Raw genomic sequence first — 25,343 nt, 5'->3', positions numbered from 1 at the left:
ACCCAGAGCGCCACCCACGTCCCTGAAGGGGGGGGGTAGAAGGTGCTAAATACTCCCTCCCCCTCCTTGCTGCACATCCGATCATGGTTGCTCCCTCTCACCAAATTAAGACGAGGGAGGGAAAATAAATGAATATAAAGGCAATGCTATTTGGAGAAGTGCTAAGCTGATAGAGCTGATCCCTAGAGAGGAGAGCTGGGGGAAATGGCTAGAGGAAATCTATATGGGCCATAACCCGTTCACCAAATATGCTGTTCTTGGACAAGAGACAGGCTGGCCACAGGGCTTATCCAAACTTCCCTTTTGCCTTTTTCTTTCCAAGCAGAGATCCATGATTAAAAGCTCTGTGTCCAAGTGTCTGTTTGTTTTTGCCTCGAGTTTTCCCTGCTCTTCCCCACTGAATCGAAGCAAATGTTGATTCAGGTTTCCCGTAGATTGATGTTTGCTCTGATTGAGCTTTAAAGAGCAGTCTTTTACAGGGAAAGATCAGCGCAAAAGAAGAAGAAGAAGGAGGAGGAGGAGGAGGAGGAGGAGGAGGAGGAGGAGGAGGACGACGCTCAGACACGGAACTTTAGATTGTGACCATATCTGGAAAGAGCGAAGGAAAGGTAAGAGTGGATAAGCCTGCAATTAACCATGTCCTGGTGACATCATGTTTGGAAGACAGCAGAGCGGTCTACACAAAGCTATCCATGAAGGCAATCCAGAAGCTTGGGAGAAAGTCCCAGCAAGATTGGTGTATGCAATCACACAATGGAATCATGGAGCACCACTCCTTTTGGACCTGCACTGACTGTCGATACGCTAACAGGCCAGATTCTGGCACTAGTCTATATAAAGCCCAAAATTTCTTGGGAGCCAGATACCTGAAAGAGTGCCTCTCTCAATATGTATTGGCACGTGTGATCAGTGAGGGAAGGGCCCTGCTGGCGATCCCACTCTTGGGGGAGATACTTTCTACGGTGGAACAGGGCAGGGCCTTCTCTGCAGTGGCATCCTAACTGGAACTCGCTCCCATTGCCAGTTCAATCACCTTCGTTCGTAACCTTTTGGTGTATGATCTAGCTGAGATTCCTACATTGCATGGGGTTGACCTGGATGACCAATGGAGTCCCTTCTAACTCTACATTTCTGATTCTAGAATGTGTTTTTATTAAGCAATGGCAAACCTAAACAGCATCTTAAAAAGCAGAGACATCGCCTTGCCAACAAAGGTTCGTATAGTAAAAGCTATGGTTTTCCCAGTAGTGATGTATGGAAGTGAGAGCTGGACCATAAAGAAGGCTGATCGCCAAAGAATTGATGCTTTTGAATTATGGTGCTGGAGGAGACTCTTGAGAGTCCCATGGACTGCAAGAAGATCAAACCTCTCCATTCTGAAGGAAATCAGCCCTGAGTGCTCACTGGAAGGACAGATCCTGAAGCTGAGGCTCCAATACTTTGGCCACCTCATGAGAAGAGAAGACTCCCTGGAAAAGACCCTGATGTTGGGAAAGATGGAGGGCACAAGGAGAAGGGGACGACAGAGAATGAGATGGTTGGATGGTGTTCTCGAAGCTACCAGCATGAGTTTGACCAAACTGCAGGAGACAGTGGGAGACAGGAGTGCCTGGTGTGCTCTGGTCCATGGGGTCACGAAGAGTCAGACACGACTAAACAACAACAACAGCGGTACCTTGGCTGGCGAATTTAATCTGTTCTGGGAGTCCGTTCGACTCCCGGAACTGTTCGAAAACCAAGGCGCAGCTTCTAATTGGCTGCAGGAGCTTCCTGCACTTAGTCGGAAGCCGCGGAAACTGCGTCAGACGTTTGGCTTCCCAAAAATGTTTGCAAACCAGAACACTCACTTCTGGGTTTGTGGCGTTTGGGAACTGATTTGTTCGGGAGCCAAGCCGTTCAACAACCAAGGTACCACTGTGATGGGAGTCATGTAGGGCATAAAAACGATGTGGAGTTTTTATAATGTTTTATTTCCACTTTCATATTTTACTGTTGTATTTTCTGAGATGTGCTTATCTGATGGATTGGTTACTGGTAAACCACCCCATAATCTGGCTGGCTGAAGTATATGATAGAAATAAAAATAAATTATAAATAGAACAATAAATAACTGGACAAACAGTTGCATGAACAGCTGCATGAGGCTCTGCAGCCGGATTATGCAGCTGCTCCAGATTTTATGAGGTCGGGGGGGGGGAATTTGGTTGAGCAGGGAAAACACAGGAGGGGGATGTTTTGATCACAACATCATGCAGATGCCCTGTAAAAATGAGTTAATGACGTGTGGCTATTCGACAGTAATTGTGCACTGTGGAAGCAGCCAAATTGCACAAGCTTTCGTGCAGAATGTTTCCAGCACAGATTGCACCACTAGTTCTCGTCTGCCACGTATATAAGGAATGAAGGTGGCTGTGTGAATGCTATGCATCCAAGCCAGGAAAGAAAGCGAGAAAAACCTGAGATGCGCAAACTCTTAATCTGCAGCTTCTACTGGTGTCAGAGGCCTTGACACTTTGCACTTGGTGCAACGGGTTGCATCCAAAGTGAGAAAGCAATTTCACAAATCCATCTTCGGCTTCTTAGCTCTCATGGTCAGGTAACTAACGATCCTAAACACACCCATTTAACAGGGAGAGAAATGGCAGCACCGAGAGGTGAAGTGACTAAAGGCCACAAGAAAATCCGTAACAGACAAATCCGTAACAGGGGTAGTCTGGCCTCCATTCCATTTTGCTTTTTACTCCAGACACACTAACACGCCAGCCACAGAGCCCTTCAATCATAACCTCTGCCACCGGACATGCCAGCTGAATGCATTTTGTCTACTCTAAGTGGTTGAAAACATCGGCCTTAGCCCTTGCACTCATTATTTGAGTTCAACACATTCTTAACATCCTAGGCAGATTAATCTTACAAGGATGGAACGGGCAGAAACGGAGACAGAAATTTTGCCAATCCAAAACCCTGCTGGACTCCTGCTGGCATAGTGGAAGGTGGGGGCCTTCTTTCTTGACCATTCATTCATTTTCATATTTCCTCTCCCTTTGGTCCCAAAGGGGAGGGGAAATCAGTGTGATGGCTCCAGGACTAGGGGCACAATCGGGGGAGATGTTGGGGGAATGCGAGGGCTTTGCATCCAGCCCCCCCCCACTTGCTGGAGTTACCACCTGGTAACTCCTTACTGTTATTGATGGTGGAGTGCTAAGGGTGGCAGCAGGCTCTGTGCCCACAACGGGGAGGCTTCTTCACCCACGGACCTCCCTCTCTGGGGGCTGAGAGAGAAATATAGCCTGTCCTATGGCCCCTCAAGGGGACGCGGGTGGCGCTGTGGGTTAAACCACTGAGCCTAGGACTTGCCGATCAGAAGGTCGGCAGTTCGAATCCCCGTGACAGGGTGAGCTCCCATTGTTCAGTCCCTGCTCCTGCCAACCTAGCAGTTTGAAAGCATGTCAAAGTGCAAGTAGATAAAAAGGTACCTCTCCGGCGGGAAGGTAAACGGCATTTTCGTGAGCTGCTCTGGTTTGCCAGAAGCGGCTTAGTCATGCTGGCCACATGACCCGGAAGCTGTACGCCGGCTCCCTCGGCCAATAAAGCAAGATGAGCGCCGCAACCCCAGAGTTGGTCACGACTGGACCTAATGGTCAGGGGTCCCTTTACCCTTTATGGCCCCTCAAATGCTCTTCCAGGAACCTTGGGATTTTGTTCTATTAGCCCTTTTGGAGAGCACAAGGAAGCCTTCAGAGTGTTGCTCTGCTTTCTCCACCAAGCCTGCACGCTGCACAGATAAATACATTAATGCCTTGTGCCCTAATGTACTTTAAAATGTTGGTTATGCTGAAAGTGTACCAGGGAGGCTGGAAATCTCTCTGAAAACACAATAGGAGTGCCTAAAGCCAGTCCTCAGGAGGCTTGGAAAGGCGCTCAGAAACCTTTTGAAAGGAAAATATGTTATATAAATGCATTATTAACCACTAGCTTTCTTTTTAATTATCGTTACTTAATGCTCTCCGTGCACAGCCCTAACTGTTAACTAAAAGCGTGTGTTTAAAAATTAATCCTCTTTAATTGCCTAATTAAAGATATAAACAGTGCGACTTTCTCAATGCGAGGCTGAGGTTTTGACATCTGCTGCTCCCTACATAATTAGTGTTGGCTTTCCAGCAGCACAAGAAAACTTAATAGTCACATTTCAAAACCACATCTGCCTCATTCAGAGAAAGTCATGGCATTCCGGTGACCATGCAGCGACCCACTTAAAAAACCCTGCCCCCAAACCCTGTTTGAATTGAACTTTCATACCTCCACCTGCTGGATGGCATCTTCGGTATCCCCAACCTCAGATGTAGAAATTGACGGGTAATTGGAGTCTGATTCCAGGCTGCTCTGGTTCGATGGATTTCTTCTGTGTCCTGGGGTCTGCTATGGAAAGAGATGACAGTATTAAAGTTACCCACCTACCACCTGCAGGCAGCTGTTCTATCAGATTGCAGAACAGAGGGAGAGAAGGGAAGGAGGTCTGTTTCACAGGCTTCACAGTGACTAGCTTTCTCCAGCTCCTCCTCAACAATCACCTGGCAGCCACCACACCATCAAGGGTACATTAACTTTCTCCATCCCCTGACCATTAGGTCCAGTCGTGGCCGACTCTGGGGTTGTGGCGCTCAGCTCGCTTTACTGGCTGAGGGAGCCGGCGTACAGCTTCCGGGTCATGTGGCCAGCATGACTAAGCCGCTTCTGGCGAACCAGAGCAGCGCACGGAAACGCCGTTTACCTTCCCGCCGGAGTGGTACCTATTTATCTACTTGCACTTTGACATGCTTTCAAACTGCTAGGTTGGCAGGAGCAGGGACCGAGCAATGGGAGCTCACCCCGTTGCAGGGATTTGAACCGCCGACCTTCTGATCAGCAAGTCCTAGGATCTGTGGCTTAACAAACAGTGCCACCCATGTCCCAACTTTCTCCATACCAGCTAGCTGTTTTCAGAACCATAATTTCAAAAACAGGTGCTGGAGTTTGCTTTTTACCTTCTCTCCCCCCATCCTTTTTTCCTTCAGGGTCATGACTTGCTCCCAAAGAATTCTGGGAACTGTAGCTTGTTAAGGAAGCTGAGAGTCATTAGGAGACTCTTTACTCGTTCCACAGAGCTGTAATTCCAAGAGTGGTTTAACAGCCCAGCCTTCTTCCTAGAGGACTCTGGAAATTGTAGCTCTGTGTGGGGAATAAGAGTCTTCTAACAAGTCTCGGCAGACTTAAACTACTATTCCTAGGACTCTTTTCGAAAGCCATGTTGGTTTAAAGTGGTATGGTACCGCTTTAAATGTGCAATGCAGATGGGGCCTAATTCAGTAGAGCTATGGGAGTTGCACTAGTTCTCATATCCCACATAAATCTATTATGTTCACAGGATATTGCTTATCACTAATTATTTCTGTCAGCTCTAAACGAGAACACACAGGTATTTGCTGTGGTTGGAAGCGCTTCCCAAAATATAGCCAGCGAACTTATCGCAGTTGACGGAATACTATCTGCTCCTAACATAGCATCCCATTACCTTTATGATAGCCATTTCATCCCTTAAGTTGTCATATCTCTGCTCCAGCCTCGAATACTCCTGCACAAGATTCTGATAGCGAACTCTCTCCTCTTCCAGCTCCTTCTTCGTCAGCAGATTTTCCTCGACAGCATTTTGTGCAAACTCATCTTACAGAACAAAAAGAAGACAAATTTGACATGTTTAACTATTGAATTTTTACTGAAGTGTTGAGCTCCGGCACCTCTTTTTCCAGAAAAATAGCACCGACTCTGGCTCTCCCAAACATCTGGAGGTAACTAGGTTGGCGAGGACTGGCCTTACAGTCTTACACATACAGTGGTACCTCGGGTTAAGTACTTAATTCGTTCTGGAGGTCTGTTCTTAACCTGAAACTGTTCTTAACCTGAAGCACCACTTTAGCTAATGGGGCCTCCCGCTGCTGCGCCGCCACACAATTTCTGTTCTCATCCTGAAGCAAAGTTCTTAACCTGAAGCACTATTTCTGGTTTAGTGGAGTCTGTAACCTGAAGCGTATGTAACCTGAAGCGTCTGTAACCCGAGGTACCACTGTACTGGTATATCTTGCTGGCTTCTGAAATAAATAAGAAGCCAAAAGAAGATTCCCTCGTGCTGGATGCAGAAGCTGAATAGTTAGAGCAGAATGCTGCAACATGACTGCTGACAGGAGTGAGGCCTTGTCAGCATATAACCACTGCGCTCAGAGATCTGGTAGCCCATTTGCTACTGGGTCATGCTCAAGGTGTTACTATTAATATTTAAAGCCCTTAGCAACTTGGGACCAGATTACCTACAAGATCGTCTTACGTCACACGTGCCCACTCAACCACTTCGATTGGCACAAACAGCACTACTACAGGTGCCACGCAATACCCGCGCTGCATTTGTAAGAACCCGGCCATTCAGTGTGGCAGCCCCTGCCCTGTGGAACTCCCTGCCTCTTGAGAGCAAACAGGCGCCTTTACTGTACTCTCTTCGGCGCCTGTTTTGGATGCTTAGAAAGTTGAAGCAATCTTAATCTACTCTAGTTTTGTATGTTTTAAAGTAGGGTTGTTACTTTTTTCTTGACTTTACTGTTTTATCTTTTGTAAACTGCTAGGAGGGTTGTTTTTTTTAATTAAAAAAAAATCAAGTGGTGTATGATTTATGACTGATGTTTGTTCCAATTCAGGAGTAAACAGTGGGTTTTCCTAAGGAAAGTGGCAGGACAAACAGAAAACTGCTCGGATCTGAGCCTAGGAAGTGTGGAAAAGCCTCAAAGTGCACCAAGGCAGTTTCCTATGTTTGTTCCTAACCGATGGATCAGATAGAACCCATCTGATCCACCAAGCAATGTTTCTTTAGGGTGACAGCCCTAAAAATGAAAGAAAGCCCTCTATCAAAATGATAAACTTGTACAACCCATTAGATAACAAAGGTATTTACTGAGTGCTTGCATTCCTCATGCACATTATGGCTTTCCCAGCCTGTTTTCTCTCTCAGCTTGCCAGTGTCTAAGTCAGTTTTTAAAATGATCCATTCACGGTGCCTTGTTATGTTAAAGAGGCCCTTTGTTGCAGTGCAAATACTGCTGTCTGAACACCACTTGTTTGCTGACACTGTCAAGTAATTTCCCTTTACAGTTCCTCTGATTAGATCCAAAAAAATGTAACTGAAGATTGGGGAATTTGTGCGCATGTGTAGAAACCTTTTTTCATTCCACGCTTAATTAAATTAGCTTTCCCTCCTCCTGTCTCACCTCCCTGAAAGCTATTCCAACAATGTCTTTGGGAGGGAGGCAAATAGGAACTGTTAAAAGGTAAAGGGACCCCTGACCATTAGGTCCAGTCGTGACCGACTCTGGGGTTGCGACGCTCATCTCGCTTTATTGGCCGAGGGAGCCGGCGTACAGCTTCTGGGTCATGTGGCCAGCATGACTAAGCCGCTTCTGGTGAACCAGAGCAGCGCACAGAAACACCGTTTACCTTCCCGCTGGAGCGGTACCTATTTATCTACTTGCACTTTGACGTGCTTTCAAACTGCTAGGTTGGCAGGAGCAGGGACCGAGCAACGGGAGCTCACCCCGTCGCGGGGATTTGAACCGCTTACCTTCTGATCGGCAAGTCCTAGGCTCTGTGGTTTAACCCACAGCACCACCCGCGTCCCAGAATATTAGTACATTTCCGCTTATCAATCACAACTAGCACTAAGGGAGAAAGGGCTCATAACACTACAAGGAACAAACAAAAGCAAAACTGCCAGCCTGGTTTATCTCCAGCGTTAAATGAAACCATATGCCCTGCTCCTCCTTACCTTCCGACCGACACAGAATTTTGTTGTTCAGCTCCTCTTTTTCCTGCTTCAGCAGCGCATTCTCCTCTTCCAAGTCCGATATCCGCTGAGGAGAAAGCAGGAGAGCAATATTACTGTCCCACAATGTAAGGCAACTCAAGGTCAGTTAACTCCGTGGAGCGACAGAGTTTCACCTGGCTGGCTTTTATAGCCAAACCGGTTTTTGGTCCTCCTTCAATCGCTAGAATAATGATACACAACAGTGAAAAGCTTGCTTTTTAAACAGCCTACACCAAGGACCATTTTTTTTAAAAGAATGCACAAACTTTGGTATAAATCAATGGCTACTAGACATAAGAACAGCCTGCTGGGCCAGGTCAGTTGGGGTTGCCATATTTCAAAAAGTGAAAATCCAGACACAAATGTCGCTGAGCTTTTTTAAAGTCTACCCACCCCCCAAGTCATTTGCAAAATCAAAAAAAGGACATTTCTGAGCTACTATTAAGGAAGACAGTCCAGCATCATGTTCTCACAGTGGCCAGCCACATGCCTGTAGAAAAACAGGAAAAAGAGCATGAGCACAAAAGCAATTTTCCCCACAAGACACAATGACCGTGTTCTGCTTCTGCTGTGGGTGTGAAGAGCAGTTGATGGAAGTCCCAAGCAGGGAGAATAATGTTGAGCTCAGTTTCTTTTAGCAAGTTTTCCATGGTAAAACTTCCATGGTTTCCATTTATTGTTGTTAGCCGCCCTGAGCCCGGCTTCGGCTGGGGAGGGCGGGATATAAATAAAATTTATTATTATTATTATTATTAATCTGGTTGGCCACTGTGAGAACAGGATGCTGGACTAGATTGGCCACTGGCCTGATCCGGCGGACTATTCTTACATTCTTGGTGTTTAGCATAAACTGTGTTTGCTGTCTAAGGCAAACTTGGACCTTATGCCTCAGACATGAAAAAACCTCGAGGCGGCTCTGTAGGTCATGGTGAAAACTCTGAGGAGAGTTTTTTAACCTCGTGTTAAAAAAAGAGAAAGAATGTCTAAGTGAAGAATCCACCCCAAACTAAACTTGAAGTGAATCTGAGATACCTCCTCAGCGATTCTGAGGGATGCAATGAATTCATGTCATTGCTAAACTCCAGTGGACATTCCTGATGTCTTGCTTTCCCCCCTTTACTGTTTACTCTTTGCCACAGTGCAATTAGTCTTTCACATAACATTAAAATAAAAACACCTCGGATCATATTGTATGAGGGTAAAAAAGAGAGAAGAAAAAAAGAGAAGAAAAACAGAGAGGAAAAGGCTCGGTGTAACTTGAATGCTTCTCACATCCCAGAGCCAATACTGGCAAGATAGGGGACACTGCCATGTCACACACAAGGTCGTTCTATTTAGCCACAGCAGTCTTACTTCGCTGAATTGCTTTTAGCGCATGAAATATTGGCTTGGTTGTGCTGCACATGGACAAGGCTGCAGGCTGGCACCCCAAATTTCACTGTGGTGTTCCTCTCAGTCTACACAATTGCAACTCGGAGCAGAACAGCTATAATTTGGAAAATTGCTACACAGAGCGTGTACGTGGATTCTGAGCTGCTGGAGAAAGAAGGCTTTATACATCAGAATAATAAAGATTTTTATTTTTTTGCCATCCTAGCAAGCCCAACAATACATGCCTGCTAAGCCTCATTCATCCATACAGCAGCCTAATTCTTATCTACGTTCATATAACCATTCCCCAGTTTTCTTGGCAGGCAGGAAACTGCAGAGGTATTTTATCAATAAGTGCACATGACATTTAAAAAGCCAAACCCTAAATGGATAACAGGGGCCAGTGGGAAGCAAGCAGTTTATTACAAGAAAAGTTCGAATGGCTTTTGTAAGGTGTTATTCAATGTGCATGAAAACTGGAGAGAGAGGGGGAGCCAAAAAGCCCTAAAGCAACAAAATTAGAACAGCTCATTTATGAAATGATCTCTCCAAAGCATCTTTGGAGCATTAGTTCTCCTCCAAGGTTTGAACACAGCTGTTAGGTCTGTTGTTTTGTGTGCGTTGCACCCAGAAAAACAGCCAAAGTTTTCTGCAGTGAACAGGGGGACTGGTTGGCATCTCCCTCACCACCCCAAAGGTGAGCTAAGATTATGGAGGTGTCTGCCATCTCCCTGAGTGGACAGTCTGGTTTCACAGTAACCTTTTTCTAGGTAGTCATGTATGCAACTGCAAGGAAGAATTTGGCAGTGCAAATCAGCCTCGAGAAATGCCTGTGGACCTTGCAGATGGATGCAGAAACTGTAATAGTGAGAAATGCAAAACCAACCAGCAAGCTTTCAGAAAGTGTGTCCAAGGTTTTGACACTGTGATACGGAAAGTCTGGCAAATCCTGGGGAGCATTACCTTTCGGAGCACATCTTTCTCCTTTGTATAGGTGTCTTCTACTATCTTTCTTTCCCCGTGAGCCTTCTCCAGGGCCAACCGGAGAGAGTCGATCTCTTCTTGCAAGCTTGCAAGCTGGTTGGCGTCTCCCTTCTTCCGCTGATATCGTTGCAGTTCCTTTTTCAGCTTCTCTATCTCGGTGGAGTGAGAAGTGGCGGATGCGGAGAACTGTTCAGTCAGGAGCTTGTATTCTTTGTTCTGCAATTTGGGGGTAGGTGAGAAGGAATATATGAACACAGCTCAGCACTTGACAGAGGTACTGTCCCCCCTCCCCGCAAAGGCCCAAATACTACAATTTAAAAATATTGGGTTTATATTACTTGTTGATACCTTTTCAGTGTGATACAACTCTCTTTTAAGGATCACAGGGCAGAGAAATGCTACTATAAGCAATAATTTTCAGAGGGGTAGTGTTTGTTGGTCTGTTGCAGTGACAGTCTTGTACAGTCAAACCTCGGTTGTTGAACGTAACCCGTTTGGCTTCCGGAATGTTCGAAAACCAAGGCCTGGCTTCCGGTTGGCTGCACTCAAGTGGAAGCCGCATCGGACATTTGGCTTCCGAAAAATATTCGAAAACTGGAACACTTACTTCTGGGTTTTTGGCGCTCGGGAGCAAAAACGTTCTGAAACAGAGGTGTTTGGGAACTGAGGTTTGACTGTAAAGCCTTTGAGGACTTAAAGTCCACTACATCAAATGAATGGACTCTATCCCACAAATGTGTCATAATAAATTGGCCAGTCTTGACTATGCCACAGTCATCAGTGGGAATAAACAGAAGACCTCTACTCCTGAGTTTACGATGGCATAGTTGCTGGGGCAGCCCAGTCAGATGGTCAGGGTACAAATAAAAAAAAAATATTACAGATCCACTTCTTTAAACAACCTGGGGCCCTCAAACCTAATTCCACGTAGGTGGCACCGCATGGCACTTCAACCCAGCTCAAGATCTACGAGTTCAAGACAGTGAGTTTGGGAGATGGGGTGCGAGAGACAAAATATGAAAGGAGAGATGGCTCAGATCCCATCACCTGTGCACATAACAGCTCCAAGAAGCACAACGCAGCCCACATTCAGAAGGTTTTTGCTGCAATGTGAAAAACCGCAGATTGTGTGCCAGGGATACAAGTGAAACGTTACATTTGTGATAGTCAGGAAGCTGACATAGAAAAGAGGGAGCAGAAAAGGTGGAATGGGCCAATGTATTGATGCACAGTACAGCTGCTTTGTGCAACTCTTGAATGTGTGCCCATTAAACACACCTCCACTGGCCTGCAAGTTGCCTCCAAATCTATGAACCTCTAAGAGATGCAAGACTCTCCCTTTACACTGGACGAGTTCACATGTGCAGCTAAGCCAAACTATGGATCGACACAAATGTGCAAATGCAGACACAGATTGAAGTGAAGATGTGAAGATCACAGCTGCAGCAGTCTTCCCCTAGTCTTTCTGCTGCTAAGGCATGGTTTTGCTTAGTGCTATAGCTGAAGCTGGACTCGCGGTTTTTTCTCTCAGACAAACCATAAGAGGTAAACCAAGGACTCACTCTGGAGCAAGACAGAGCCTGTGGCTGGGTTTGGGTGCAGCATGAAGTTGAAGTGCATGGCAAAATTCGGTGAAGTGCAAATGTCAAAGGTTTGATGTGTTTCAGTTTATATATTACATTGGAAAGTGTGAATTAGATAGACTGGCCTTTATAAAAGTGAACGGAGTCAAAATTCTCCTGTCTCTAGGTAGGGCTGAAGCTTAACAGTGACCACTCACAAAGCGCTGTTTGATGGTAAGGCCATTTCCTGTTCCCAGGGAGATGATGTTGCGGACTGGACACAAGCCCGACTCACGTGCATGGTGCAGGATAGCCCCTGTGCCATTGGTGCCCTTGGCCGCATCATCCCTTGGACCGACCAATGCGGTTGGTTGGGGGCGTGGCTTGGGCTATTTAAATCGCCTGCGGTCGAGGACTCACCCCCTTTTGCTTCCTGTTTGTGCAGTTATCCCTCCCTCCCTAAGGTTAGGCTCTTTAGTCAGTTGGAGGTGAGGGGAGGTAGTGGCCACCACCTACCCCTCCTAATTCAAGGGTATTCCATTAAAGGAATCCAAGGGGCATGGTCTCTGTCCAAAGCCCCAGACCGGGGGGGCTAGGGCCATGGCATGACCCTGGGGGAGTTCCTAGTTGATGTGCCTCAGCAGGGCTCCCCCTACTGATTGTTAAGCCTTCTGAGACTTCCTGCAGACAGGCAGGAGTCAGATATAGTCGGTTAGTTTCCAATGCCTAAGCCAATACCACTCACATTCTGTAACCAATGAAGTTGTGGTCTTTTTTTAGCCCATTAAGCTAAAATACTGGTCTCATGGTGTCCTTATTCCTTAACATCTCGGGAGGGTTTGGGAGCTTGCCACGCAACACAAGCATCTTGAAATTGATAAGATAATTAACACATGGTATGTAATGAAGGTTTCATTATTCCAATTACAGCAACAGATCATGCAATTCGTCAAGAAGTTCAGCAATGTATATTTGATTGTCTCCACCCTCATCGTTCAGCCCAGACACTGAGGTCCAGCTCCAAGGGCCTTCTGGTGGTTCCTTCACTGCAAGAAGTGAAGCTACAGAGAACCAGGCAGAGAAGGGAGCTTTTCGGCTGTGGCGCCCTCTCTGTGGAATGCCCTCCCATCACATGTCAAGGAGATAAAGAACTATACAACTTTTAGAAGACATCTGAAGGCAGCCCTGTATAGGGAAGTTTTTTTAAAAAATGTTTGACGTTCTGTTATGTTTTCATATGTGTTGGAAGGCGCCCAAAGTGGCTGGGACAATCCAGCCAGATGGGCGGGATATAAATAATAAAATGATGATGATGATGTCATGCTGCAGTCTCCCTTTGAATTTCTTTTGTTCAAGACTAGCAGAGTGGCAAAGGTAGGAAAGTGGTTACACCAGTGCTGGCAGACCCCCCATTTCTGATTTAAAATGCTGAGAAGGGAGTACTTAGGAGGATACCTTATAACAGGGCTGCCATCAAAATGAACCAGAGCTGTAACTATCAGGCAGGCCCTGAAATGAAATTAGAGTAAAAGGTGGTTTGGGAGAGTCGTTAAGTATCTTTTAAGACTATCTTTGAGAAGCCTAAGTGAATTGCTTGGAGGCTAGGGGTGGTGGTAGCGGGAGATAAAGAGCTGGCTGAAGAGGCAGAAGCAGTAATTCTTTTGCTGAAGAGCCGACGGCTACATCAACATTTACGTTCTTAAAATGTTCTGAAGAAGACTGTGTGAGCCCAGGGCACTTAGAGCACCAAGTCCAAACAGGCAGCAAGGCTGGCCCGATATTCCTAGGAAATCCACGCTGAGGACTAATTAACAGCCAGCAGCGTTGATTTGTGTGGAAAAAATAATCTCGGATCAACTTTTATAAGCAGAAACACATTAATGGCCAGCAGGAGAGGACTGATGCCTGTGGTTCAGCAATGCCCACAAAACTTTGATCTAATTTGTTGACAGCTTCACCCCTTTTTTCACAGGGATCTGAGCAAGCTTGAGGATGAGAAGCTGGTGAAACACAATCACAAACATCCATGAAGGCAGATATAATTAAACCGTGAAAGATGTGTCGTAAGGGGGACGGCTAACATCTCTTTCACACCCTTCACCATTTCAGTAGACGAGTGTAAGAAAAAACCGTATGCAGAATGTGCTGAGTCAACAACATTTCTGCCAATTCAGCAGAAATGATGGGCAGCAAACAATTTAGAGACGATTACATCAACGCTGATGAGAGGTTTTGAGATTCAATCATCACGAGTCTCCATTAAGGGTGCGGGCGGGAGGAGTGGACACCCTCAAGAATAACAAGCACCAAAACTAAATCCAGTGCCATCCAACTCCCAACTTTATTCCTCCCCTGCCTTTAGGTAAAGGCAAAGGGACCCCTGACCATTAGGGCCAGTCGTGACCGACTCTGGGGTTGCGGCGCTCATCTCGCTTTATTGGCTGAGGGAACCAGCGTACAGCTTCCGGGTCATGTGGCCAGCATGAGTAAGCTGCTTCTGGCGAACCAGAGCAGCGTACGGAAACACCGTTTACCTTCCCGCTGGAGCGGTACCTATTTATCTACTTGCACTTTGACATGCTTTCGAACTGCTAGGTTGGCAGGAGCAGGGACCGAGCAACGGGAGCTCACCCCGTCGCGGGGATTCGAACTGCCAACCTTCTGATCGGCAAGTCCTAGGCACTGTGGTTTAACCCACAGCGCCACCCACATCCTTTACTCCAACCTAAAAACTGAGGATCATATTCAAGGCTTCTGATGGAAGTCCGCTCTTGGTCACAGAAGCTTATGCCAGCCTTCACCAACCTGGTACCCCACCCACCAGCTGATTTTGACAATTCCTGACATTTGTTGTTCACTTTTAGGAACAAGCTTGTTCTATAAGGAGAGGTGAGTTATGAGCTTGTGGGCTTCCCATGGCTAACTGGTTAGCCAATGTGAGAATGATGGAGTAGATGGGCCATTGCCATAATCCAGCCGTCACCTCTTATGTTCTTCTGTCAAAATAAATGTATGCTTTTTAAAATTTGACAGATGTCGATCAGTAACTTATTTAGCTACAAATGTCGTGAGCAAGGCCAACAGATCAGACCGCTGAGGCCCCTTCTAAATCTGTATGTTTGTCTAGAGTGAAAAAATCCTCCAATATCGGCACCTCTCATCCAAGTGAGAACTCAGTGCTTCTCTTGCCTTCCCCAATCAGAAAATGCATCACAGGCTAAAGATCCCTATCTCCTTTATTGTTGTCTTAGCATGGCTTTTCTGGCAGTCAATAGTGATAAGCGATGGGGGAGCAGCACAATGGAGGCTTTAGCAGGAAAGCTTGGCTTTGTAGCAGCTCCCTTTTAACATCACAACCAATCTGTACACAAGAGGGATTTCTCTTCAGGACTCAACAATTGCCTTCCCTAATTCAGTCTGAGCCAAGGTTAAGCAAGGCTCTTTAAAAAAAAAAACACAACAAAAAACTGCACACACTGAAGATCAGCAAGTTGTCAATTTCTTTTTGCCATCTTTTGACCTTCAGGAAGTTTATCGTTGCTCAATCCAAGAGCTCTGCTCAGAAATGGTTGTCCCTGTGGTGATGTGAGATGCAGAGCCACAATAACTAGGGGCCTTCAGGGTGAGGTTTTGACTTCCTGGCTAACCTGCAAGACCTATGAATTCCCTAACCCCACCCCAAACCCCACCTGACTTCTTGATTGGGTGGATATACCATTTAACCCATTCCAAGTCATGTTACCTACTGGACTGACAAAAAGCTAAGAAGATCTTGATTCAACTGACCAAGCATCCCTTCCCCAGCCCTGATTTTCAGCCCCCCCCCCTCTTGTTACAGAACTTGGAGGCTGACTTCTTCTACTTGTCTGACACGACAAGGCATGTCTTAGTATGATGGATTCTACTAATAAGAATCAACCACAGGGATGGAACAAATGTCTGTAGCTTTCCATTTCCAAAGTGAATTTGCCACAGTGGACAAGTGTCCTGAATAAAGCAAGAGATACACACAAATCTGAGAGAAAGCAACGGTGCTGCGAATTATGCATGCTATTACAGAGAGGGGGACAGGATGCCTGATACTTCTGAGCAACAGCCCAGCTGAAGAGCCAGTGCAGTATAGTGGTTAGCGTTAGGATCTGAAAGACCAGGGTTCAATTCCCCACTCAGCAATGGGTGACCTTGGGTCTGTCACTGGCCCTCACCGCTTCCTACCCCACAGGGTTGTTGTGGGGATTAACTGAGGAGGGGGAGAACCTTGGATAAAAGGTTCGATACAAATGCAACAAACAAACAAACAAGTTCCTGAAAATATTAAGCCTGAACAAAGGCAAGCACGTGATTATTGGGTTCAGGCTGTCAGTAGGGGCAAGAGTAAAAGGAGTACCCCAAACTTCATTGTATCCAACTAGCTACACACATATACATATATTGGTAAATGAATGCTTAAGGTGGATTAAAGCTCTTTGCTATCTCTGCATTCCCACTGCGGTGATGCAGCTGCAGAATATTCTGTGGGCGTGGAAAGACAGTATCAACAACAATGGTGGTGGACAACTCGTAGCTTGCCAGATGTTGCTGGACTAGAGCTCTCATCAGCTCCAGGCAGCATGGCTAATGGTCAGGAAGGGTGGGAATTGCAGCCCAACAACAACTGGAGGGCTACAGGTTCCCCACCCATGGGCCTATATCCAGAGCAGCTGAGAGGTCCAGATATACACTACACAGCAGGACTCATGGAGGGTTTACCTGTTCATCTATCTTCCTCTGCAGCTGAACCACCTTGTTCTCCATGCCAATATTGAGCCTCTTCAAGTGCTCTGCTGACCTCGCCTCTATCTTCAGGGCCTTCAGCTCTTGCTTGGCCTTCATGCGCCTGAAGTAGCATTGGAGAACTACAGCCGCACTTCTGAACCTGACATAATGCTTCCGAGTTAGCCAGGCTCGGGCATGCTTCTGGATGATGGTAGCTTTGTGCTCCATGAGCATCTGCAAAACACAGGGATGAAGTGACCCTCAGGAGAAGTGGGGAGGGCAGGGGAGAAGAGCCCGTGATGGTAATATAGCATGGCCCCATCGGTGTAGCCGTAGCTGTTGTTATAGCTGTTGCGGTTTCGCTCTACCAGTATGAAGAATGCTGCCAAGGTTAGTCGTTGCATCATACAGTTGATGTATAACTTTCACAACACAGGAACCTCAGGTTAACCAGGGCCTCATTTCTGGAGCACTTCATCAATCGTATCATAGCTAACACAGCAAACATGAAAAATACCTTCCTGGATCAGACCAAATGGCCATCTAGTTCAGGACTCTGTCATCCAACACTGGCCACCTTCATGCTCCACCCTGCCCAGACAGTTCACATGCAGGTCATGGGGCGACAGATGTTTTCCACCTATAGTGTTCTAACACTGGTGCTGTTCAGAACACATTTATGGCCAAATTCCACATTCGTTAGTAACAGCAGTTAGACACATTTTCTTGTTTGTCACACTGAGATGTTCCACAGTGGCAATGAGTACAGCACCACATCCAAAGGATTTCTTCCTCCTCTTCAATACTTCATACTATTTTCTAGAGAGATCAAAACTGCCTCTTAATGTTGTCATCCATGCACCCAAGTGCATAATATAAGGCCATATAATATTATGGCACTCTCACAAGACGGAGTGATGACAACTAACTTGGATGCCTTGAGAGGAGAAAAAAGGCGAGAGAGAAAATCACGGAGACAGAGGTCTATCCAACAGCTACTTGCTATGATAGCTAAATGGAACGACCAGATATAGAGGCAGACAGAAGCAGACTAGATGAATCCAGGTCTGATCCAGCAAAGCAATTCTGTAAAAATCAAATGCACGTGGTATTATTCCGAGGACTGCTTCCCACTTGACATTTGTGCTGGGTTTATGAATGCAAAAGCACAACGTTCATGCAACTTGAGGCAGATTTTGAATGGTGGATGCACATTTAAAAATGAAGGCATTCTGTGACTCCAAAGACAGGTTTTAAAAGTAGATTTGGAAATTACTCTACCCAGATGAGTGACTGGGTGATCGCAGAGTAGCTGCTTTTTTTTCTTTTGTGGGGCCCAGAAAAAGGGGCTTCTGAATTGTCTGCCAAACTGAAGGGGAAGGCAGACCTAAGGTCACAAATGAACCTAAGGATCCCCTTTGCCACAAGTAGGCAGCTGCCCCTGTGGAAGAAGCACCGGCCACCACAAGGAGAGAGATCATTAGGACCAGCTGTAAAAGTGACTTCACCAAGCAGATGGGTTTTAAAGTGTAATTCCAATACCTGTTCTGTCACGTAAATTCTCCACTGACTGGCTGATACGGATGACATTTCCAGATTTCCACTTTGCCACGGGGCACCTCTCTGTGAGAACAGCTTCATTAAACTAGCAGTCTCTGAGAGGCTGCAGAAGAATTGCTTCTGCCTGGGCAGCTTGAGCAGTGAAATAAGAGCAGCTAGTGCTTTTGGACTCTGAAAATGGACAAGCTTCCATGTCAGAAAAGAAAGAATAAACTCCTTTTGTTCTTCCAGGAAGAGTGACCCAATGATAGGAGTTCAAGTCTGACATCATCCTTGCCCTGCTGTTAGAAGAATCAGGCAGCAGGTGATGGGAAGGATCAGGAGAGGTGCTGTGTGCCAGAGTAGACAATACTGGAGTAGATGGGCAAAAAGTTTGACCTGGCAATAAGGCAGCTCCCTGTGTAATTTCCCTTGCGCAGTCTGCTCCAAACTATTTGCTGTGTTTCCACACTGTTTTGTGAGTTGAATGTCATTGCCAATATTTTACGGATGGGAAGCTGAGATAAGAGACACAGTGTAGCTTTGGTCAAATTGTTAAGACCACAACTCATTTGGGACTCAATAGGTGTATTCACCTAAGGAGTCCTGTTATTGGAAGCTCAGAGCAAGGATTTCCGTTTGTGCAAAGGGGCTTCCTTCATGCTCCTCCACACCCCCAAAACTGGCTCTGGGGTGGTTGGAAGAACCCTAGAACAGCGTTTGGGGGAGGAGTGGGGAGGGGTCATTCCATCTTGCAAGCGGAAATCCTTGCCCTGATGGAAAAAATCAGCTTAGCAAGGTGCTGAATTACTCATAAATACAGGCAACTCAGATCAAATCACAAGTAGATAAAACTGGTCTTCAATAAAGTCAACGCTGCAATCCTGCCCACAGACAAAGTTCACTTCCAAATGACCTGTTTATACAGCATTCGTCCTGGTTTCTTTGCAGGGAGATTAGATGATGTTGGCTGGTTAATGAACATTCATTCCAATTTGTTTTTGGGGAGGTTAGATGACCCTGCGTCAAAGCAAGTGTTATCCCAAATCTCCTCTGCATTTCCCCCATCAATTTCCTTATCGCAAATAAGTCCCATCTTCTTGGGAAGCGTGTCTGCTGCAGAAGACCTCCCAAGCAACCATAATTGTGCAACCTGAATTTGTCAGCAACCATCTGGAAGTGTTGAATGACAATCAAGTCAGTGAGCAATCAGCGGCAAAGCTGCATGCAGGGCTGGAGACAAAAGAGTTTAGGACAGTTCTCATTTTTTAAAAAGTGGTGTTGGCGGTTCATGCCTTCCAAACCAACAGTCTTCTGCTGCAGGAGATCTCTGCAGGCTTCCAGTGTGGTTCAGTCTAAATTAGGGGGAAAGCCAAGTGTCGTGGGTACCTATGACTAGTAACAACACCAACATACATCTCCCCAAACCCTGAGCACAAGGCGGCGGCTCCAAGCTGAGCTTTCATAAATTCCTTGACCTGAGAATGAACTGGCCCATCAAGCTTCTAATCTGCTGCTATATACAACTGTAGCACAAAATTAGAAGCTGGGTTCGTGGGTGGGAGAAAGGTGTTGTGGCTGTTTTCAGAAGGCCACGACTGCCTCCAACCAAATACAAAGTGCAAAGACAAGTGCCAGACAGAACACTGATAGGTCAAGTTGGAAGTTTCCTGCGTACTGATGGGAAACGTATTTTCGAAACGAAGCAGCCTACCTTTCGATAGGTCTTTCTGACAAACATTCCTCGGGTGAAGGCTTGGATTGTGACGGCAGCCCTGTGGATTGCTTGGTAAGCCCGGCGGATCCTCAACATCCGATATTGTTTCTGTAAAACAATGGCTGCTCTCGTCTTCCTAAGACGGTCAGCCAGTCTGTAAAAGTGCAAGAATTAAAAGGTTTAGCAACAACAACAAGAACAAGCGAGACCTGCAACCAAATTTTGCAATGTGTTTTCCCTCACTAGTAGGAATGGTTCCTGTCCGGGGTCACAGCCAGTCATGCCCTGATCCAGGCTGCTCCATTGTATTCCCTCTCATTTTCTTTCCCAACTGACACTCGATGTTATTTGGCTGCTGAGTATGCTCAGTTCTCAATTAGGGTTTCCTGGGAGGATCTGAAGTCGGAACTTCCACCAAGTGTGGTGGAAGTGGCTAACGTTTTTGCCATGAAAACAAATGGCCCCCCAATGCAGCAAATGAGTGCCAAAACCACCCTTTGGAATGTCTCTCAGTCTTCACCCCAAGACTCATCATGTTCCAGTTGTGCAAAACACATTGTCTCTCATTTGCATCCGTCTTAATTTATTAGAAACACATGATTAAGCTGGGGGTGCCAGTGGAGTGAGATGGGGTGATGCTGCAGTCACTTCCTCTGTTAACTTAGGCTGCTGCTCCCGGACAGCCATGAGAGTCAAATCACATTATCAGCAAATTCAAGTTGCACAATTCAAGTGGGTTTGGCAGCACTTGGGCAAGTAAGCTGCCCACTTCAAAGCAGAAAGAGAACAACCCAGACTTCTTGTGATATAGAAAGTGCACTGGGAAGTGTGGGGAAACAAATTCTCCCCATCAGGGGCGGAGGAAGGGGGGTGCGGTAGGTGTGGGCTGCCCTGGGTGTCACACCCCACTGAGGCAGAACTCACCGCAAGGCCTGCAGTGCGCCCGAGCCACACGTCTCTCCTAGGAAAGATGCAGTGGCTTAGGCGTGCACAGTCTCTGCTCTGCCCAAATAGTCCACCTGCTGCCTGCCCCCCAGCAGTAGGGTGGCTGAGTGGGAGGAGGCAGGCAGACTCCGGAGGCCCCATGGTGTGCGCTGCCCCATGGGCAGTGCGGCCTGCCCCGGGCGCGCCACCCCAGGCGCCCAAGCGGCTTCCTCCGCCGCTGCTCCCCATACCCTTTCACTACTTGTGCGTTCTAAATTCTTCACTGGTTGTAAGCTCCACTGAAGACATCGGTGGTGTGTAGAAGGTGGCTGCTGGGTAGCCCTTTTAAGGCCACCACATGGGACAAATGTATTGTCTGCCCAACAGACGATCCGGCCCTGCCTGGCAACTTTTATTAAACTTTGCTACGGTGTCCGAAAAGTTGTTAATGCTCTTCCAGGATTGAAATAAAATGAAGCACATAAATCGACTCCCTTTCTCTTAGCTTTTCACATCCCGATCTTAAATTTTAAAGCCCTAAAAGACATCCTCATCGCGGCTAGCTGCTCCAGTCCCCCAGCACCAAAAGCAAGTGTAGTGCAGCGTAACTACTGGTTACGAGAAATCCAGCACAACGGCAGCAAATTGATTTGACATTTAAAGCAATGTGCACTGGTTTGGCAACATCTAGGAGCAGGACTGCAAGCGGTTCCTACATGGTTCTTAATTTGGGACGCAGTTAGTATCCTCATGTAGTACTGCAGATCAGAGTATTGGCTTGTGGAATATACAACAGCTCGTTATTACATCTCTTTCAATAAATATTTATAAAACCTCAAGTTTTTCGAGGTGGTTAAGTGTGCTTCATTGGATTTTATTATTTGTTCTTTGCTCGGAGCGATTTAAAAAAAAAAGAACTTGTGAAAGTGGCAGTGGCTGATCCAATTTCCTATTGCGTTTGATTCCTGTAGGGCTCCCTGTTCTTATCATATGGCAGAAACAAAATCTATCACACAAGGACAACGCAGGTGCCAGCATGAGTGAAAAAGACTTTTGCCCACTGCAAGAGAGGAATCATTTGTTGTATATTCCCAAATAATAGATAGTCTTCAAGGTTTGCTCCAAATGGAAAGGGACACAAAATATTAGAGCAGATTATTTAAAACAATACTTGCTTGGCAAGGACATCATTCAGCCCGGACACTTAGGTCCAGCTCCAAGGGCCTTCTGGTGGCTCCCTCACTGCGAGAAGTGAGGTTACAGGGAACCAGGCAGAGGGCCTTCTCGGTAGTGGTGCCCGCCCTGTGGAACGCCCTCCCACCAGATGTCAAGGAAATAAACAACTATTGGACTTTTAGAAGACATCTGAAGGCAGCCCTGTTTAGGGAAGTTGTTAATGTTTAATGCTGCATTGTGTTTTTAATATTCGGTTGGGAGCTGCCCAGAGTGGCTGGGGAAACCCAGCCAGATGGGTGGGGTATAAATAATGGGTGGGGCATAAATAATAAATTATTATTATTAGGGGGTGGGGAGAACCACGCCGTATATTTAAAGGGCATTCAATGTACATTTGAAGCACATGACTTCCCCCAATAATATTAATTTGTGGCTTTCTGCACCTAAGTGTCTCAAAGCAACTTACAAGAAAGTAGTAGAAATAACAAGGAACGTTAGCTGGGAAGGCTACTGATGCCACGTTCATTGCTGTGTGAAGCATGGTTGCACCATTATCACCCTGGCCAGAGGTTTGATACCTGGAAGCCTCAAGGAAACCAGACTTTTCAATGGTAGCACTTCCATCGATGCAACACCTTCATGTAAGAGACACACTCTCTCTAGACTGACGGGTGCCAACAACGTTATGTGTTTTTGTATTGTAAACTGCCCTGTGGTCCTTGGATGAAGGGCAGTACAGACATATAATTAATAAATAAACAATTTCCACCATCCCTGACCATTCGCTGTGCTGGCTTGGGCTGATCAAAACTGCTGTTGGACTCTATCAGGAGGTCACTATATTTGTTACGCGTCCCCAAGATTCAGTACATGGCAGCTTTGCAAGTTCATATGCACTGGGTTGCAACATACAGTGGTGCCTCGCAAGACGAAAAGAATCCGTTCTGTGATTCTCTTCGTCTAGCGGTTTTTTTGTCTTGCGAAGCAAGCCCATTGAAGGATTAGCGGATTAGCGCTATTAGCGGCTTTTAGCGGCTTATCTGCTGATCGGATCAGCTGATAAGCGGCTTAGCGGCTTAGAAAAAGGGGGGGGGGACCAGCAGGAACTCGCAAGACATTGTCGTCTTGCGAAGCAAGCCCATAGGAAATTCGTTTTGCGAAGCACCTCCAAAACGGAAAACTCTTTCGTCTAGCGAGTTTTCCGTCTTGCGAGGCATTCATCTTGCGGGGCACCACTGTATAAAGCTGAAGTTCCTAGACTTCAAAGTTATCAGCATCAGCGACCAATTCGTATCTCTTACACTGCCCTCATGAGAACGTGTGTTTTATTGCTTACCTGCGTGCCAGGTGTCCTCTGGTATACCTCTGGATTTTAAGTGCAGCCTTTTTCATCTTCTGATATTTTGCTCTCTGCAGCCAGCCCCTCACAGTCTTCTGTATCATGATGGTAGCGGCCCGGAACTTATCCGCCCGTAGTTTCTCCAGGTACGCCACCTGGCCCGCCCGGAAAAAGATCTTGGTCCTCCCAAACTGGAACTTGTCAGGATCCTTTTCAAAAGCATAAAGGAAAACTGGGTTAAGGGAAACAGCCGTTTAGTTTTCCCCATCAGCATGCAAGACGGCCTGTATCACATTTTGCAACTAGGTGAAATTAGGCGTAAGCTTCACATCTGTGCAGATGGCAGGTATCCCAAAACAAGAGAACTGACCCGTTTCCTCTCACGCAGGTCAGAGTGTGAGGAACAATGAGCATAAGAAAAGCTAGGGGCACATTTGCACACCAAACATATACCCAGTTCGCCCCTTTTCAGGTTACACATGAAGTTTCAAAAAATTTATGATGTGCAACTTGCAGCTTATTTACTGCTGCCTTGGGTGCTGGTGGTACAACTCATTTCGGAATTAGAAACTTCTGGATGGGTTGCAGGTCAGCTGCGGGTCCTTAATTGACACTGCCAGTTAAAAAGAACCTCAAATAGCAAGGGACCCAAAGGACCCTATTGTCTGAGACCTTGGACAGCAGCTGTCAGTCAATGCAGAAGAGGAGAAGAACACAGGAAGCTGCCTTATAATGAGTCACACCATTTATGATTAAGTGGGCACAGGACATTGGTCATAACATTATGTTTGCTGACTGGGAATGGTTGTGGAACACCAGTATTAAATTCACGGCATGTAATGCCTTAAAGGAAAATATTATGAAAATGATTTACAGGTGGTACATGACCCCAGTCAAGCTAGCAAAAATTTACCATTTGCCTGACAATAAGTGTTGGAAATGTAAAGAAACTGAAGGTACTTTCTATCACCTTTGGTGGACATGCCCGAAGATTAAGGCTTTCTGGGAAATGATATACAATGAAATGAAAAAGGTACTTAAATGTACTTTCCCTAAGAAACCAGAGGCCTTTCTCTTGGGCATTGTCGGCCAATCGGTGTCAAAGAAAGACAGAACTTTCTTTATGTATGCTACAACAGCAGCAAGAATACTTATCGCAAAGTATTGGAAGACACAAGATCTACCCACCCTGGAAGAATGGCAGATGAAAGTGATGGACTATATGACATTGGCTGAGATGACTGGCAGAATCCGTGATCAGGGAAAGGAGACGGCGGAAGAAGAATGGAAGAAATTTAAAATCTATCTTAAGGGCTATTATAAACTTGATGAATGTTAGAATGTCGAGGTTTTAAGAAAGAAAGGATTACAGCGATATAAGACTAGACTGAAGGAAAGATTAAAAGGACAGAGACTTGACAGAAATATTTAGAAGTTGCTAAAAAAATTTGGACATTGGGATGCAGAAAGGGGAGGTAGGGGGGAGTCTGAGAAACAAGGTTCATGAAAAAAAAGGTTATGAAACTATGCGTGTTTGTATGTCTTTTTATATGTTTGTATTGTTTTAATTTTTTTTTGTAAAATCAATAAAAAATATTATAAAAAAAATATAATGAGTCACACCATTGATCCATCTACCGTATTTTTCGCTCTATAGGACACACCAGACCATAGGAAGGGGAGAACGGAAAAACATTTTCCCCCCCTGTTCTCCCCCTCTAAAACAAGGTGTGTTCAAGGTGCATTCACCCAAAGCCTCCGGAGCGCAGCGGGAGTTCCCGCTGCGCTCTGGAGGCTTCAGGCAGCTACCATCCCCAAGCTAGAACAGCAAGACCATCTCGCTGTTCTGGCTTGGGAACAGCCTTTCTAGCCTCTGCAGGGCAGTGTTGTGAAGGCACCCCGTTGCCCTGTAGAGGCTTTGCGCACAGCCATCCCCAAGCTAGAACAGCGAGATGGAGCGCTCCGCAGCGTTCCTTCTCCCTGTTCTGGCTTTGGGCTTCAGCCAGCATTCGCTCTATAGGACACACACACATTTACCCTTAATTTTTGGAGGGGGAAAAGTGCGTCCTATAGAGCGAAAAATACGGTAGCTCT

At 46.2% G+C, this 25,343-nt stretch overlaps 1 protein-coding gene across 4 annotated transcripts in view; it reads right to left on the bottom strand.

The window, feature by feature from the left end:
* The window catches only part of MYO5B (myosin VB), a 298,226-nt gene that overhangs the window by 50,348 nt on the left and 222,535 nt on the right, over positions 1-25,343 (bottom strand). For all 4 annotated transcript variants that reach the window (XM_081212616.1, XM_081212615.1, XM_081212617.1 and 1 more), the window contains exons 19-25: positions 23,247-23,458; positions 19,808-19,964; positions 16,549-16,788; positions 10,217-10,453; positions 7,844-7,928; positions 5,552-5,700; positions 4,300-4,419 (exon numbers count right to left, since the gene is read on the bottom strand). In XM_081212616.1, coding sequence (XP_081068742.1) covers positions 4,300-4,419; positions 5,552-5,700; positions 7,844-7,928; positions 10,217-10,453; positions 16,549-16,788; positions 19,808-19,964; positions 23,247-23,458 — 1,200 coding nt within the window. The remainder of the gene's footprint in view (positions 1-4,299; positions 4,420-5,551; positions 5,701-7,843; positions 7,929-10,216; positions 10,454-16,548; positions 16,789-19,807; positions 19,965-23,246; positions 23,459-25,343) is intronic.

The sequence above is a fragment of the Podarcis bocagei genome (assembly GCF_964188305.1).
Source record: "Podarcis bocagei genome assembly, chromosome: 11".
In the NCBI taxonomy this organism is placed as follows: domain Eukaryota; kingdom Metazoa; phylum Chordata; class Lepidosauria; order Squamata; family Lacertidae; genus Podarcis; species Podarcis bocagei.
This window is presented reverse-complemented; position numbering and strand designations above follow the sequence as displayed.